General features: G+C 39.6%; 1 protein-coding gene across 1 annotated transcript in view; it reads right to left on the bottom strand.

The window, feature by feature from the left end:
- The window catches only part of AXDND1 (axonemal dynein light chain domain containing 1), a gene marked incomplete at its 5' end in the record, with an annotated part of 54779 nt that overhangs the window by 24053 nt on the left and 12636 nt on the right, over positions 1-18090 (bottom strand). The window contains 6 exons of the mRNA XM_081113287.1: positions 264-339; positions 1434-1597; positions 3003-3104; positions 5073-5193; positions 11691-11795; positions 12502-12642. Of these exons, the coding sequence (XP_080969413.1) occupies positions 264-339; positions 1434-1597; positions 3003-3104; positions 5073-5193; positions 11691-11795; positions 12502-12642 (709 nt within the window). The remainder of the gene's footprint in view (positions 1-263; positions 340-1433; positions 1598-3002; positions 3105-5072; positions 5194-11690; positions 11796-12501; positions 12643-18090) is intronic.

Here is an 18090-nt window from a genome sequence, read left to right as displayed (position 1 = left end):
AGAGAACTGTAACTGAAAAAAAGAAAAAAGAAAGAAAAGAAAAAAACCTATAGGAGAATCAGATAGCTCCTCCCTGACTTTTTTTCTGGCACTGTAACTTATTTGACCCAAAAATCTAAAATAGAACTGAAAATAAAATAGTTAAGCATATTTTTTTAAAGCCCCTGTAGTCTTGTTGTTTTCCTTGTCTTACCCAAAACTTAGTATGGCATTTTAAAGATTGAGATGTGACTCAGCTGGAGGCAAGGAGTGACAAGTCTTACCTTTAGCCAGTTCCTGAAGTCTGGAAGAATTGATTCAAATATATTTTCTTTACTAAGGGTTAAAATGTCTTCTACCCTGAAAGAAGGAAAAAGAGCAGGGTCTCAGAACAGGGTATAAAGAAAGAAAATCGTGAATCCATACACCATATGACAATAGTATGCTTCTCCTTAATGATTTTCAAGCATACCTTCCAGGTTCGCCCCCCTCCCTTCCATAGGCATTCATCTTTAAATTTACAAATAAAAACATAAATTCAGATTCTTCTCAGGCCTGAATAACCAAGTTACAGGGTCAGAGGCCACAGTAGTATTAAAAAGGTCATTTCACCCTAGCCGGTTTGGCTTCCTGTGGACTGAAGGGTCTCGGGTTTGAGTCCGGTCAAGGACACATACCTAGGCTGCAGCTCAATACCTGGCCCTGGTTGGGGCGCATGCAGGAGGCAACCAATTGATGTGTCTCTCTTATATTGATGTTTCTGTCTCTCCCTCTCCCCTCCATTCTCTCTAAAAATCAATGGAAAAATACCATAAGGTGAGGATTTAAAAAAAAAGAAAAGGTGATCTCTGGGTCTTCTGCATCCAAAATTAGATTACCGTAAGAATAATTCCTGTTGAATACAGCTGTCAAAACAACATGTAAATAGAAAGGAAGCCTAATGAATAATTAAGGTCAGGAGCCCCAAATTCTGGTAGGAAAGTTTCCTGTCATCTCTCTAAAGTCTCACAAGAAGAAAGCTGTTGATAAAGAAGTTCCTAGAGAGAAAGGGAAAAGAGAACCACTGCCATCTGTGCTCCCCTCCCAGCTAGGGCTCAACAAATGGGAGTGGCAGCAGCAACCAGCCTGGATATGTACCAGCTTCAACTTCCAGAATTCCACATCTCTGAACTGGGAAACCTCTCAGAGGATATGAAAAAAACTGAAACCATCATGCTCAATTTGAAATGCAAATGGTACTTAAATGTGTTGAGTCTTCTAGCCTGCATTCAAAGTATAGATTCACACTAACTTTGGCTGTGATCCAGCCTAGACTTAACTACTTGATAGACAGCCTCTTCCACTGTCAGATTTTTTGAACTGTTCTACAATACCAGAGGCCTGTTGCACGAAGAGATTCGTGCAATAGGCCATGGCGGAGTATAATCAGAAAGACAAGATTCTTAGAGGCTCACTTATTAGTTCTGAAGAACGTCTGCCATTTGATAAGGCCATCCTTAATTACGAGCAATTTCTGCCTTGTAGAATCTTCGTTTTCTTCCACTTCCTGTTTAAATTTATTCACTAAGCTTTTCCATTTCTGTGTCAACTTCTGCAACAATGCAAGGTCCGAAGTGTCCTAGATAAAAGGCATGGAATCAAACCACTTTTTCATTTATTAATGTAACAAATAGTTATTAGCATACACCAAGCCATTATTAATATTGTAATACCAGAGAAATCCATAGAAAATAGATTACAAAATTAAAAAGATATTCCTCTTTCAAAATATCATCAGTGACACTACTATACAGTCGCTTCAGTGGTAGATTTTCTGTGGCACTAAGTATTGGAGGCAAAATTTTTTTCCTTTGCAACAAGAGCCCAATTTCCCCATGAAACTTTCATGGGAGGTCGTGCAGTACACTAGAAAGAACAGAAATTCAAAGCTAAACAGAACCAAATATGAATCCTAGACATTTAACTGGCTGTGTAACCTGGGGGAATGTTATTTAATCTATTTGAGATTAATTTTTCTTATCCATTATAATAGGACTGGAGGCCCGGTACATGAAAATTTGTGCACTGGAGGGGGCGTCCCTCAGCTCGGCCTGCCCCCCTCACAATCTGGGAGCTGTGAGATGTCCTACTGATGGCTTAGGCTGGCCACCCATGCCTAAGCTACAGTCTAGCCACCCTCTGCAGGAGGTGACTGGGCCAATCAGGGGAAGGCACTGCCCTCATCATCCCGCTGCTGCTGCCACTGCCAGCCCTCACAGCCACAGCAGCTGCCAGCCCTCCTCGGCCCTCCTCAGCCCTCACAGCCGCTGCGGCTTTGTCTGGAAGGATGTCCGGAAGATATCCAGTCTATCCAGTCTAATTAGCATATTACCCTTTTATTAGTATAGATCAGTGGTCGGCAAACTGCAGCTTGCGAGCCACATACGGCTCTTTGGCCCCTTGAGTGTGGCTCTTCCACAAAATACCGACTTCTCCGCATGGGCCACGAAGTTTCAATCGCACTGTACATGCGCGCCTGCACGTGGTATTTTGTGGAAGAGCCACACTCAAGGGGCCAAAGAGCCGCATGTGGCTCACGGGCCACGGTTTGCCGACCACTGGTATAGATTGCCAAAAGAATTAATAAAATGACTAGGGTAAATGGTTTGACTCTAGAAACACTGGGTACCACTTTCCTCCTTTGCAACCTAGTGTGCTCACTGAACTTACCCATTAAATTGCAGAGAATGCATCGATAATACAACTATTTCAATAAACACAGCTCATCACAACTTTTTTAGTTTAATAAATAGAGTAACTATAAACAACATTTACAGTGTTATTAACTCAGATAAACTGCTTAACTTGCTTTAATTAGAAGACCTTTATTCACCTTTCCTTCGATTTTTCATTCTGCCACAATAAAGCACAAATGTAAAACTATACTTAAAATTTAATCTATAAATTTAGCAAAAGCCTCTTATAGTCTCAACCCTCAACAGTTGGAGTCTCTTTTTCCATAAGTTACGTGAACTGAGGTTTACCTTTGTTGACAGCAGTATGATGAAATGCTTAGCATATTTATTCCAGGCTTTTTCATTGAGGTAAAGGTTTTTAGCCAAAATGACTCTATTTTTTTGAATTACCTATATTAAAAAGAACTGAAATTAAGGTCCTAAATCATTAACAAACCACTTTAATTTATTAAACTCAAACCACTTTTACATTGAACTATGAACTCAATCACAATGACTTATATAAATCATGAATTAGTTTGAATCACAAATTTATATTTTCTAAAACTACTAAACTAGAACCAAATTGATAAAGAAGTTCCTAGAGAGAAAGGGAGAAAAGTGGGGGGAATGTTATTTAATCTATTTGAGATTAATTTTTCTTATCCATTATAATAGGACTGGAGGCCCAGTACACGAACATTTGTGTATAGTATATAGCAGAAATTCTCACACAATTTGATACCAAATACCCATTATAGCCCTAGCCGGTTTGGCTCAGTGGATAGACCGTCGGCCTGCAGACGGAAGGGTCCTGGGTTTGATTCTGATCAAGGGCATATGCCCAGGTTGTGGGCTCGATCCCCAGTGTGGGGTGTGCAGGAGGCAGCCAATCAGTGATTTTTCTCATCATTGATGTTTCTATTTCTCCCTCTCTTTTCCTCTCTGATATCAATAAAAAATATATTAAAACACACACACACACAAAAATGTCATACTCTTAATAATTACTGAAAACTTCAAAGAGCTTTTCTATACATGATTTTATCTATTGGTATTTACTATATTGCAAGTTAAAACTGAAATTATTAAAAATCCATGTTAATTCACTTAAATGTAGCAATAAATTAACATACATTAAAATAACATTTTTATGAAAAAATAATTTTATTTTCCAAAACAAAAAAATTGGAGAAAAGATTACCACTTTCACATTTAAAAACAATTTCTTTAATAGAATAGAGCGGAATTTTCATATTTGCTTTTGCATTCAATTTGTTGCAATATTCCATATCATGTAACTTCAAAGAAATCCACTACACTCATGTGAGAATGACAGTGAAAAAGGCAAATAACATTCCAGCATTAAGATGAAAGTAGTTTTTAAGGAAAGAAAAGAAGAAAGAAAGAGAAAAGATGAAAGTCGTTTTGACGTCATGTAAAGGTCTCATAGACTCCCAAGAGGTCATACTCTGAGAACCACTGATACACGGAATCAATTACCAGTATATAGTCATTCAATGAATGACTGTTTTAGACACTGTCCATGTAGCTGTAAACAAAAGAAATAAAGTCCTTATTTCCAGGGAGTGGACATGCTAGCTGTCGTTTCCTGTTGGAAGGAACTTTAGGGGTGATCTAACACAAAGCCCCATCAATTCAAGGCATTCTTTTACAGAACCCTCTGCTGGCAGTCAGTTCTCTACTGTTCAAATACTTCTGGAGCGAGGGAACTCACTTGTCTTCTTTATTTTTCCTACTGAAAATGCCTAGCTCCTGGATTTGTTTCTTATACATTTGCTGTCATGACTATTTCCTCTGGGCGTGACAACGTCCCTTTTAAATTCTGGATCAGGATAGAACAATGTGACCTTGATAAGTTCTGACTATTCCAGAGGAAAATGGGACAAAAATCTGAATCTGTTCCAGGTCATAATTTGCTATTAAGTTTCTAAGTCCCAGATGTGAGAATAAGCAACTTAACAGCACACACTTAACACTTCAGAAAAATAGAAGATTCTTGCTCATACTTCATAGATTCTGGTGGGGGAAAAAAAAGAACCCTTTTTGTGGGCAATAGCCAGGCACCCAATAGTAAAGAAACAAACAAACAAAAAATATAACTTTCCCTTTCCAGGGTTCATAACATCTACCTTATTCATCAATTAAATATGCATCTTCATATTTCTATTCTTCTTCTTTTTTAAATTTATTTTTATTGTTGAGAGTATTATAAATGTTCCCTGTTTTTACCCCTTTGCCCTCCTCTCCTTGACTCCCACCCATCTTTTTTTAACTTTTTTGTCCAATTGAAATTTGTAAAATGACATTTTATTCAAACCATAAAGAAGTTCAGTTGATGATTCCTGATGAACCAACCTTTAGGGCCAATTCATAAGTGGCTGTGCTCCAGATATCTCTTTCTGCCATTAGTTGTTTAATATCGTTCTCCAACCTTCCTCTTTGTAACATATATAGGTCATGGTACTCTTCCACAATTCTAAAGGAAAAAGTAAGAAACAGCTATGTAGGACATTTTTTCAAAAGAAGAACTTTTTCTTTTTAAAAAAAAGCAAGTTGTCCCTTTAAAACTGATCATAAGGTAATTATAGTATAATTGCTGGATATTTTGATAATGGAAACATAAGAAAAATATTCATAATTCATTAAAAAATCTCACAAAAGTTAAAGTAAAAAGTTCAATATACTGTTTCCTGTTCAAAATATTTTTCATTATATTCTTCTAATAGAATTTTCACAACATGGTATTCCAATAATATAACACTGTATCTAGTAACAATTTTAGAAAACAAGTAGCAATAATACCGTAGTGTTATTGTTAAACTTGTATTTCTCATAGACTCAGGATTCTTTACTAAAGGCATAAAGCCCAATCATTGTGAGACATTACATTTTAAAATTACATGTAATTAGTATAAGATTTAAAGAAATTCACTTGCCGTGAAAAGAAATTCTCAACCAACCAACCAACCAAAAGTTAAGTATAATTAAGTACCTTCTTCTTAAATGTTTCCTTTGTGTTTACAAGAACATAACTTTTCCTTCTAACCTACACTGAAGCTTCTCTTAGAATTAAAAGCCCTTCTGAGATTAAATACAAACACAGAAGTAGTAAAATGAATAGAAGCATTTGATAAACCTTTTAAAACACATCCTCCTGAGGAATATTAACTTCGCTACATGGATTAAAAGTCAGCAAAGCAGAATTCTTTCCATTTTGCTGAAAGTCAGGGGTCACTGGCATCAGTTCCTGAAGCCTCATTCTACTTGGAGGTTCCATTTTTCAATTACCTGAGAAAAATATGAACCACCCGAGGTGTCACACAGATAAATACAAATACAGAAATTCCACAAGCTGTATCCTTAAGATCTGTGCACTTTACTATCTGAAAGTTAGACCTCTATTTTAAAAAGAGAATTATTGACCCTTGTTTAAAATAGCAAAACAAAAAAATTGAGAAACAACCTCAAAGTCCAACAATGAGGGATTGGCAAAATAAAATATGATGCAGCTTTATGATAAAAAATACTCTGTAGTTAAAGATCATGTTCTTAATACTTTGGTACTTGGAAAATATTTGAGAAAATCAAATGGCTTAGTGGGTAGAGCATCAGCCTGCAGACTGATAGGTCCCAGGTTTGATTCCAGTCAAGGGCATATGCCGGGGTTGCGGGCTCAATCCCCACTAAGAGGTGTGCAGGAGGCAGCTAATCAATGATTTTCTCTCATCATTGATGTTTCCCTCTCTCTCTCCTGTGGAAGGCCCCCTGCCATTGAAGGCGCTGGCTTTCTTTTAAATTCATGTCCACTGAACCCATGATGAAGGCAGAGCCTTATCCTGGGGGTATATCCAGCCAAGAGGTGGGAATGCCTCAGTTGACCTTCAAAGCCAGGTGCTGGGAAATAGGTTCTTATCTAAATCTAGTCAAGCACCAGGAATGAATGCGATTCGGCCCCACCCGGAGGTGACTATTTATGAGGAAGTTACAAGAATGCACACATTCCCCCTTTTATTTACCCTTAGTAAAACTTCCTGGTATTTGGCTATAAATAAAGGTTGTTGTGCTGGCTCTGAGCCCTGTTCATCTATCAGAGAGCAGACGCCACACCTGGTCCCAGCTTTCCTCTATTTCTGTTTCAGTCTTGTTTTATTCCATTTTCCTTAACCTCATCAAGTTCTATTCAAGATTTTCATCAACCCCCGAGTTCTCTCTCTCTGTTCTGGTCGCAAGAAGAGAGAACACCATCCCCCCCATAGCTGGAACCCGAACAGGAACCCCTATACTCTCCCTCTCCCTTCCTCTCTGAAATCAAGAAAAATATATTTAAAAAAATAATATAAAATAATAAAATGAGAAAATCCAAAAGATAAAATTATACATTTTGACCTCATTTTTATAAAAAGTACATAGAATGCCGAAGCCGGTTTGGCTCAGTGGATGGAGCGTCGGCCTGCGGACTGAAAGGTCCCAGGTTCGTTTCCGGTCAAGGGCACGTACCTGGGTTGCACATCCCCAGTGGGAGATGTGCAGGAGACAGCTGATCGATGTTTCTCTCTCGTTGATGTTTCTAGCTCTCTATCTCTCTCCCTTCCTCTCTGTAATAAGTCAATAAAATATATATTTAAAAAAAAAAGTACATAGAAAAAAATATATCAAAATATTAATAGTAATTAACTCTAAGAAAAAGAATTATGAATGTTCTTTACATCCTTATGTTTCTGTATTTTCCAAATTTTCAATAAAGTAATCAATTACCAGCAAAAAGTATTATTCTGTTTGGTAATCCTCACCCGAGGATATTTTTCCATTGATTTTTCAGAGTGTGGAAGGGGGTGGGGGGGGAGGGAAAGAGAGAGAAAAACATCAATATGAGAGAAACACATTGCTTGGTTGCCTCCCCCACCAGTATATATACATTCATCAGTATATGAGAGTTGCTTTTTGTCCTTATCTTATTAATTGGATAGGTATGAAAATACATCTGGCTTTTGTTTGCATTTTCGTAATTAGTAGTGTAAGTTGAGATTTTTTTGGGGGGGGGGTTTAGTGAATCTACTATAAGGGCAAAGGTTTTTTAGTTTTGTTTAGTTTTGAACACTACCTGGCATATATTAAACAGGTATTTGCTGAATGAATAAACAAATAAACTAGAACTTCCTTTGTGCTAATGTCCATTATAAGAACAAAATATCTTCTAAAACTAGAAAGAAGGGGAATAAAAGGACGAAATAAATTTTATCTTTTTCTTTTTTTAAATATTTTTTATTGATTTTTCACGGAGAGGAAAGGAGAGGGATAGAGAGCCAGAAACATCGATGAGAGAGACACATCAATCAGCTGCCTCCTGCACACTCCCACTGGGGATGTGCCCGCAACCAAAGTACATGCCTTTGACTGGAATCGAACCTGGGACCCTTGAGTCTGCAGGTCGATGGTCTATCCACGGGGCCAAACCAGTCAGGGCTCTGTGTTTTTCTTAACATTTAAAAAATATAGTCACACTTCAACAAGTTCAAAAAAAAATCAGAGGACTATGCTGGATTAAAAGGGACATAAAACAAGATGCAAGGTGTGGTCTTAGATTGAATACAGATTTGTACAACCAAATGCAAAATATATTTTGGCAATAATCAGGAAAAGTTCAATATGACCTGGGCAATTTATGAAGTGAAAATTTATTGAAATAGGTAGAGACTGTTGACTAAAAAATTCCTATATAATAAAAGGCTAATATGCAAATAGACTGGCAGAACAACCGGAACAACTGAACAACCAGTCGTTATGACATGCGCTGACCACCAGGTGGCGTGTGTGGAACATGGTGGGCATCAGCCACGGCGGGCTAGTGGAGCAGGTGAGTGGCCAGACCAAGGTGGGGCGCCAGTTACTGCCAGCGGGGTGAGCCTCTGGAGGTTACTGAAAATTCTTTGCTCCTGTGTGCCGCAGTCTTGTCCAGCACTTACACGTGCTGCCGGCGCTGGCCTCGCTCACACCACTACTGGTGCCAGAGCCACCTCTCGCACCCACTGTAGGCGCCCAGCACTGGCCCGATTGCTTGGTGCCATCAGCGGGTGCGAGTGGCGGCTATGGCCCCAATCACCCCTCAGGGCTTCTCCACCTCCCCCAGCTCCTGAGGGAAGATTGGGGCCAGCAGCTGCTGCTTGCACCCACTGCCGGTGATGGTCCCATCTGGGCCCGCAGCATGTTAGACAATCATGTACCTTACAAAATGTTCCCCCTGGTATTTCCAGTACCCACCTGGTTCCTTCTACTTTTTATAAAGCAAGGTCATCAGCTTCAGAAAGAGGATGGAGAGATAGTATTAGAAGTATGAGGACAGAAGACAAAGTATAGTACAGTTATCCATTAAGATAAGAAGGCTAAATCCACTATTCTAAATAGTAGAGCATTTAGTGGGCAAAAAATGATCAAGGTACCCCTTCTCATCCTAGTAAAAAATAAATTAGAATAAAAGGATCTTTTTAAATTCAGATTTTATATATATCTGTGTTTTTCTTTTTTAAATATATTGTATTGATTTTTTACAGAGAGGAAGGGAGAGGGATAGAGAGTTAGAAACATCGATCAGCTGCCTCCTACACACTCCCTACTGGCTGGCACTGGCTCCAATCGCTCCACACTTTTAGCAGGTGCAAGTGGGGCTGGCACCGTCAGTGCGTGGGAGCGGCATCGGTGGGAGCGGAGCTGCCAGCAGACAGGGGATCAGGGGTTGCAGCGGGAGGGGCCGGGCCAGGGCACAGAGGATGGGCCGAGACCCGCCCCATGCCGACTGCAGCCTCGCGGCCCACAGTTCCTTTCAAGGTGCACAAATTTGTGCACTGGGCCCCTAGTCTACATAATAGAAGCCTAAGCGACCGTTACAGCAGAATGACCAAAATTACCGGTCACTATGATGTGCACTGACCACCAGGGGGCAGACGCTCAATGCAGGAGCTGCTCCCTGGTGGTCAGTGCACTCCCACAGGGGGAGGGCCACTCAGCCAGAAGCTGGGTTCACAGCTGGCGAGTGCAGCGGCGGTGGTGGGAGCAGCAAGCCAAGAGGTAAGGAGCAGCGAGCAGGCAGTCAGACATCCCCTGAGGGGTCCCAGACTGTGAAAGGGTGCAGGCGGGGTTAAGGGACCCCCGCTTCCCCCCTACCCCTCCAGTGCATGAATTTTGTGCACTGGGCCTCTAGTAGGCTATTTAATAGTATATACATTACCACTTTTGGTTTTTAAAAATGCATGTGTTTACATGTACAAAGAAAAAGTGTCCGCAAGAATATACATTAAGATATTTACAGCAATAATCTATGGGTGGTAATGATGTTGGAGGAACTCATGGGCCACATTTCCCAGACATAAGTAGGAATGAGGTGGAGGTTGTTGGGGTGCCACTGAAATAAGCATCTGCAGAAGCCCCTACAGTAGGATGAGATGTGGCCAATTTATTGGCATAGAGTTATATTTCTCGGGTTTCAAAGTCCCCTGCACCCTTAAGCCAGCCCTGGAAAAGGTGCAGCTGGGGTTTCAGCAGAACCAGAAATAAGGCCAGTGTCCAGAGCTTCCATCCATGCTGCAGCTGGGTTTGGTTCAGCATCCAAGCTAATTAAAGTCCCTTAGTCCACATGGGTGCAGGGGATCGCGCCCTGCAACAGGAGTCACAGGAGCCAGGCCAAGAGAGCGAGAGGGAACTTCCTTGGTTGGGAAGTTTATATATTTAGATTTCTCGAGCTTGTAATGGCCACACCCATCCTGGCCAATTACCTGTTTCAGGTGTGACTGATGAGCAAGCACCTTCCCATGTCACTTGGACCTTTATTGGGCATGTGTCTAAATCGCCTTTTTCTAGCCCCTTCCTCCATCAATCAGCGGGGAACAGACTTGGAGAATGTTAAATGCAGCTTTTGGCAAAGCTGAATAAATGGCATGCCTGTGTCTAGACTTCCCTTTTCTCTTTCCTGTTAAATAATAACCAGGTTATTACAACAGAGTCAGTCAGATTGTAATATTGTTTTATTCATTTTTGCTTGTTTGTGTTTTCTAATGTTCTTATAAGGTATATGTACTGCTTCTATGTTAAAAAAATATTTTAAGTCAACTAAATAAAAATTTAAAAATGCAATTAGACACATCTTTTGATACATACCCAAGTGCTTCTAGTAATTAGAATTCTAACAGAAAATGAAATTAAATAGAGGTCAGCAATCTATGGCCTGTGGGTTAAACCTGGCCCACTACTTGTTTCTTGTATAATACATGAGCTAAGAACTTTATATATTTAATTTTACTTTTTATATTTTTCAATAGTTAAAAAAAATAGAAGAATACATCACTGACACATGAAAGTTTTACAAATTCAAATAAAGTTTTATTGGAACACAGCCATGTTTTGTTATTGAACCCTGGCTGCTTTCAAACTACAATGGCACATTACAGAGGCAGAATTGATTAATTGTATCAGAAACCGTATCTCACCATTTGACCCTTTACAGAAAAAAAACTGCTAACCCCAAACAGAGAATAAAACATTAAGACCATAGTAGAATCACTAAAATCCTCTCCCCAAAACTAGACTCACACTATTCATTACGAAAATGCAAACAAAAACCAGGTATCTTTTCATACCTATGCAATTAATAAGATATGGGCAAAAGGCAACTCTCCCGTGCTGATGAGTGGACATATACCGGTGCAACTACTCTGTGGAATATTTGGCAACATCTAGCAAGACAAGGCTATGCGTATCACATGACGCAGTAATTCCACTTCCAGGTATACACCCCTGGAAGACGATCACTCAGGAAGACGTTACACATCTACAAGATGTGCATTACAACAGTGCCTGGAGGAGTTAATATACATAATAAATTTTACACTGTTGTAATTTTAAGAAACCTTCAAATGTTTCTAGAAAATTTTGAAATAAAGTGTGAAGCAAGTATGACATAATGACAAACATTTGGTAACTCACTTGGCATTCTTTTCAGCATCTAAAAGAGCTTGTGCCAAATCATGGTGGGTTTTCTCTGCTTCCTTTGTTAACTTCACATCATGTGCCCGAACCAGACACAGCTCCCTGAAATAAAGCAAAGAAATTTTATAATCATAAAGATTTCCAAAACTTTCTACCCAGGAAAATCAGATTTACACTCAGGAATCTTCACAGTTATCACTGTACATCTCTTCCTAGTTTTTCCACCTTACAAAACAAATCAATAAACCTAGTGTACATCTGGATAGAATCTTGCCAGGTTTGTCAATGGAATCAGGCTGGCTAGAAAAGACAGAAAGAAAATGTGGGGGTATCCTCTAGAATGGGGTGAAGGTAGGTGCTGACAGGCAAGGCCTCCAGGCTGCTCTGTCCTACCCTCAGACCTGCCTATCCCACCCTCTTCATTCTTGCCACTAATATCTTGCTATGAATTTAGGTGATCACCGACTTTGATTGCTATATAATGCTTGTTCTCTTTGGCATTTGAACCTTAACATCCGTAATCAAGGCACTGCTCTGTAAACCTGATAAACAACTCTATCTTAGACGGAAGAAGATCTCTTTTCCCTACTGAATACACACAGAGCCCTACTTTTGTGTTAACCTGTGTAACCCATGACTACATATCTATATCTACATCTACATCTATATCCAGTCCTTTCTGTTCTATTGCGAAACATGAAAAGAAAACAAAAGTCCTCACCTTTAACCATTCTACTTTCCCTGAATATTCCTGACTCACTTTAGAGACACGGCTTTGACTTTTGTGCTTAAGATAATCAGTTTTTACCTGGACAGTTCCTCAATCACACTCTTAAAATTGTACAATTCTTGCAAAATGCGCTGATCCATCAGTCGCTGAGTTACCAAGTCCTTGTAGAAGTCAATCATCTGCCGGGCGATTTGGTCAAGCATTTGTACATACCGTTCTCTGCGTGATAAAGAAGGACACCAAGACATCATGCAGAAGAAAAGGAAAAAGGAGCGAAAACACGAGAGACAAAGTAATGTTAGAGAAACGCTGGACAGACACAAATACAGAAAAAGAAAGGGGTTCAGGCTGTGCATTCCTACTATGCTCATACACATGAATGAACCTTGGAGAATTTTAACCGGTCATAACTGGAACACCTGAGATGCAAAACAAAACAGGATGTCTTTCTTTCCCTTCTTCTAAAGTAAACACTCTATCAGGGTAAGAACCATGTCTTCCATATTTATAACATCTAACAGAGTGCCTTGAATATAGTGGAATTTTTACCAATAGTTGAATCTGTGAATAAAACCATTTTCCTCAAACTGACCAAAATGTAACCACTATTTAAAAAAGAAAAAAGGACCTGCCCTTGCCAGTTTTCTCAGTGGTTATCATCTGTAATCATAGACTAAAGGGTCTCAGGTTCGATTCCTGGACAAGGGAATGTACCAAGGGCAGGTACCTTGGTTACAGGTTCAAACCCCAGCCCCTAGTGGGGGCGCATGCGGGAGACAATCAAAGTGTCTCTCTCACCTCGATGTCTCTCTCTCTCTCTCCAACCCCCCCTTCCCACTCTTTCTAAAAATCAATGGAAAAAATATCCTCGTGTAAACATTAAAAAACAAACAAACAAAAACCAAAAACCTTAAATACAAAGTTGTTTCTTTTGTTTCTGAATAAAACCAAACAAAATATTTGGAAATGATTACAGATGATAAATTACAAATACCGTAACTGAGCAGTCTTCATTTATATTAAAAGTGATTGAGGTATTTTATCCTAACCCTGAGACCCCAAAATTATAATATATTTGAGTTGGAATGGTCAGTTACCCTCAGGCAGAAAGATTTAAACACTTAAAGTGAGAGTTTATTAGCTTAATATGCAAGTCACAGATCAGGAAATAACCAATTTTAAGAACACCTTCAGGATTTCCCCTCCTACTAATATAGCAGGGCCTTCTCATTACACAACAACTATATCCATGCTACAGCATACTTTTTGAAGCATTAATAGGCTTTCAGGAAGAAAAAAAATTTCTCTAGGAATAAAAAACAAAACAACAAACAAAATACCATAAGCTAAGCATGGAATAGGAAGTGGTACGCAATATTTATTAGGCAAACCCAAAGTCAGGGTTGCCCCAGTAAAAACACCAACATGGGTCCCAGAAACTAAGTCTCAGGCATCTTTAAAGTGGGAGACCTGAGTGTAGAACTACTGCATCAATCCAGGATTCCAGAAGGGAGAAAATGCAAATACTCCCTTCAGGAGGTACCCATGATTTATGTCCTGAGTATTTAATGATTAAGATTAGCCAAGCATTAGCCACTTAAGCAAAAACTGCAAAATACTTATATAAATAAACTATTATGAATGAGACTCAGATGAACCAAAAAACAGGTTTACATACTGACGGTCTTCATATATTAGGATTACCAGATTTAGACTATAAAACTATGCATGAAATATTTGAGAAACAAAATATGGAATCTAAATATTAATAAGTAATAAAAACTTATTAAATATGAAAGATATAATTATTGAATGGTAAACTCAACAGATGGGTTATAGGAGTATAGCTAGCTCAAGAGGATATTAATGGCCTGGGGAAAATTACCCAGAATGCAGCACAGAGACAAGGAAATAGAAATTATAAAAAGGAGATTAAGAGACAAAGAGCATAGAATGAGAATGTCTAATATAAATCTAATCAGAGTTGCAGAAAGAGAAAACAGAGAATGGAGAACAGGCGTTCATCAAAGAGGTCATCACTGGTCATTTTTTCTCTAAAACTTACGAAGAACATTATTCTATACAAAGGACTGTGGTACAGATACAACAATTATAAAAAGAAATACAGTGGAACTAAATTTAGTCTCTGGCCTAAAATAATGACAACAACAAAAGACAAAATATGTGAAACCATTATCGAAACACTGGCTATCATACCATGAAAGACAGTGACACCTGAGAGTTCAGAAAAATAAACCCTGTGGCTGCTCTCACTGGACTGAGGTAAGGAGACAGAGCTGAGTCTGGAGAGATCAAAGGGATTAGAGTTCAAAGGACAGGTACCAGAGAGAAAGGAGCTGCACAGAAAGAGACCTCTGGAAGTCTGCAGAGGGTTCCCCTTAAGCATTCAGCTAAGTAACGACCAAGGTATAAATGTGAACAAACTACCCATGGTGCCTATTCCAACTAGCCGGATGGGAAAAACTCATGATTCATGGCACATTGGATACAGTTCAATGAAAAGTCTTGCCTCAGTAGTATTCACAAATTATTAGCCCTAAATTGAGCCCTGTTTGGTCCCACCTAAAGGCGCAAAAGGATCAAACTGTTTTCAAGTAATTTTATCATGTCCTGGACAAAACTCAGGAATATTTTTAGGAATAACAAAAATATACAGCACTCGCCCTAGCTGGTTTGGCTCAGTGGATAGAGCGTCGGCCTGCGGACTGGAGTCCCAGGTTTGATTCTAGTCAAGGGCACATGCCCTGGTTGCAGGCTCGATCCCCAGTAGAGGGCGTGCTGGAGGCAACCAATCAATGATTCTCATCACTGATGTTTCTCTCTCTGCCTCTTCCTTCCCCTCTGAAATCAATAAAAAAATATATAAAAAAATATGTATATGTATATAGTACTCAATAGACATATAAATACATAAAAATATATGTAAATATAAAATGAAATTTTATACATATAGCAAAAGACTAGTTTCTAAGATACATAAAGAAATCCTACAACTCAATAATAAAGAGACAAACAACACAATTTTAAAATAGGCCCTAACCGGTTTGGCTCAGTGGATAGAGCGTCGGCCTGCGGACTCAAGGGTACCAGGTTCGATTCCGGTCAAGGGCATGTACCTTGGTTGCAGGCACATCCCCAGTAGGGGGTGTGCAGGAGACAGCTGAGCGATGTTTCTCTCTCATCGATGTTTCTGACTCTATCCCTCTCCCTTCCTCTCTGTAAAAAATCAATAAAATAGGCAAATAGCCCTAACTGGTTTGGCTCAGTGGATAGAGCGCCAGCCTGCGAACTGAAGGGTCCCAGGTTCGATTCCGGTCAAGGGCATGTACCTTGGTTGCGGGCACATTCCCAGTAGGGGGTGTGCAGGAGGCAGCTGATCGATGTTGCTAACTCTATCCCTCTCCCTTCCTCTCTATAAAAAATCAATAAAATGTATTTAAAAAAAATAATATAGGCAAACATTTTAAACATTTCACAAAAAGAGCACATCCTCAATAAGCTCATGAAAAAGTGCTCAACATAATCAGTTGGCAGGGAAATGCAAGTTAAAACCATAATAACATACTATTACACACCCACCGGAATTGTCAAAAATAGAAAGACTTGCAAAACCAAATGTGAGCAGAATACGGAGTAACCAGAACACTCCTACATTGTCAGTGGAAGTATACAATGGTACAACCACTTTGGGAAAGGACATGACAATTTCTTATAAAAATAAATGTGAATCTACCTTACGAACTGGCACTCTCACTCCTACATATTTATCCAAGAAATTAAAGTACATTTTAAAGATTCAAACAATTATGTTCATAGTATTTTTTTTCAAAATACCCCCCAAACTGGAAACAACCTAGTGTTCATCAATAGGGGGACAGATAAACTGGTTTTTGCCCCATTCATACCATACTCAGAGTGAAAAGGAACCAACCACCAATTCCTGCAACGATATGGATGGATCTCACAAGCATGCTACTTGAAATGTCTTACATAAAACAATAGATAGTACATGATCCCATTTATGGAAAGTTCCTAAATAGGCAAAGCTAATCTAAGATGGAAAGAAATAGGAACTTCTGGAGAAGTGGGGGTGGGTATTTGCTGGGAGAGAGCGTTAGGGAACTTTGTGGGGTGATGGGAATACTCAATTCTTTATAAGGGTTTGGGCTCTATAAGTATATGCATTTGTCAAAAGTCCACAAGTGCAAGATTTGTGCATTTCAGTCTATGTAAATTTTACATATAAATCTTACAGACTAACAGTAAACTCTGGTTAATAATATTCATGTGGAAATGTTTAAGGGAAAATACACAGATGTCTGCAATTTACTCTGCAGTGCATGAAATTGATGAATAAAAGAATGGCTAGATGGCTAGACAAATGATAAAGCAAGTTGACTAAAATGACAGAATCTAGGTGGTAGGTGTATATATGAACTCACAGTAAAAGCTAATCGATTTTTATAGGTATTTGGAAATTTCCAAAATAAAATGTGGGGGGGAAATAACAACTGAAAACAAGTCAGGTGCCTGCATCCAGAGATATTTATAGTATCAACCAAAAGGAATTACAGCGTCAGCCCTATTTCTGCGTCATCGGAGAGTCCTGTTCGGCTCACACCCCATCTGGCAGTTATTCTTCCCCCTACAAAACAGTTATAATGAAATGCTGTTCCATATGAAATCCTCCTTCTGCACCAACAGGCCTCAGAGGCAGGTGCCTGAAAAGCAGAGACACACTCCAGCTGACTAGAAAGCACTCAATGAGACAGAGCACAAAGCTACAGTAACAAGCAGAGAGAGGAGGTTCGAGGCTGATACCAAGCATGATTTCCAGGGCATGCGTGGTGTTACCATTTACTGGGGCCTTCTAATGGATCCTCACAACAAACTTGTGAAACAGGGAAAACCCTCTAAGACAGCGGTCGCCAACCGGTGGTCCACGGACCACTGGTGATCTGTGAGGCCTGAAAGGTTGGCGACCGCTGCTCTAAGATACCGGGCTCAGGACAACAAAAGACTTTCTAATTGAAGGTTGGCCCTAGATCTTCAAAAGAGCTCCTACCACAACGAAATGCTGGCCACTAGAATATTCTGGACCTACGAGTGTTTCGCCATTCCACAACACATCATGAATGTTTGCAGCAGTCACCCGGAAACCTCGTTGCCTATTCTCACCTTCTTTTGTATTCTTAACTCCAACTTTACCCTATTCTAATCCTTGGCTTTGAAGACCTACTCTGATCCTATCTCCGGAACTCTGGAGTTAGTATTTTTGTCTCCCTAGTGTATGACTCAACTTTTCTTAAAGAGCTTTGGCTTGCCTGAATGTCTCTTTCTGTTTAGACTTCCTGGGATAGAACCCCACCCTATTTTGGCCTCTAGAAGCTAACTCCTAAAGTCAGCGAGAAAACTCCTGCTTACATCAACTCCTCAGAAGGGGAAGGTTTGGATACACTGTAGGTCATCTAGTTCCTCTGCCAGGATTCCTCACCTATCCCTCCTGGCTTTGTTCTTAGGTTAACACCTCAGACTTCAGTTGTCCCTATCCTCATTCTAATTAGGCATTCTCCAGCTCTTGGTGATGTTTCAACAACTTACTCCTTAGTATCTAATCTTGATTGTCCCTTATTAACGGCTTTGCTT

The sequence above is a fragment of the Myotis nattereri genome (assembly GCF_964212035.1).
Source record: "Myotis nattereri genome assembly, chromosome: 18".
In the NCBI taxonomy this organism is placed as follows: Eukaryota; Metazoa; Chordata; class Mammalia; order Chiroptera; family Vespertilionidae; genus Myotis; species Myotis nattereri.
This window is presented reverse-complemented; position numbering and strand designations above follow the sequence as displayed.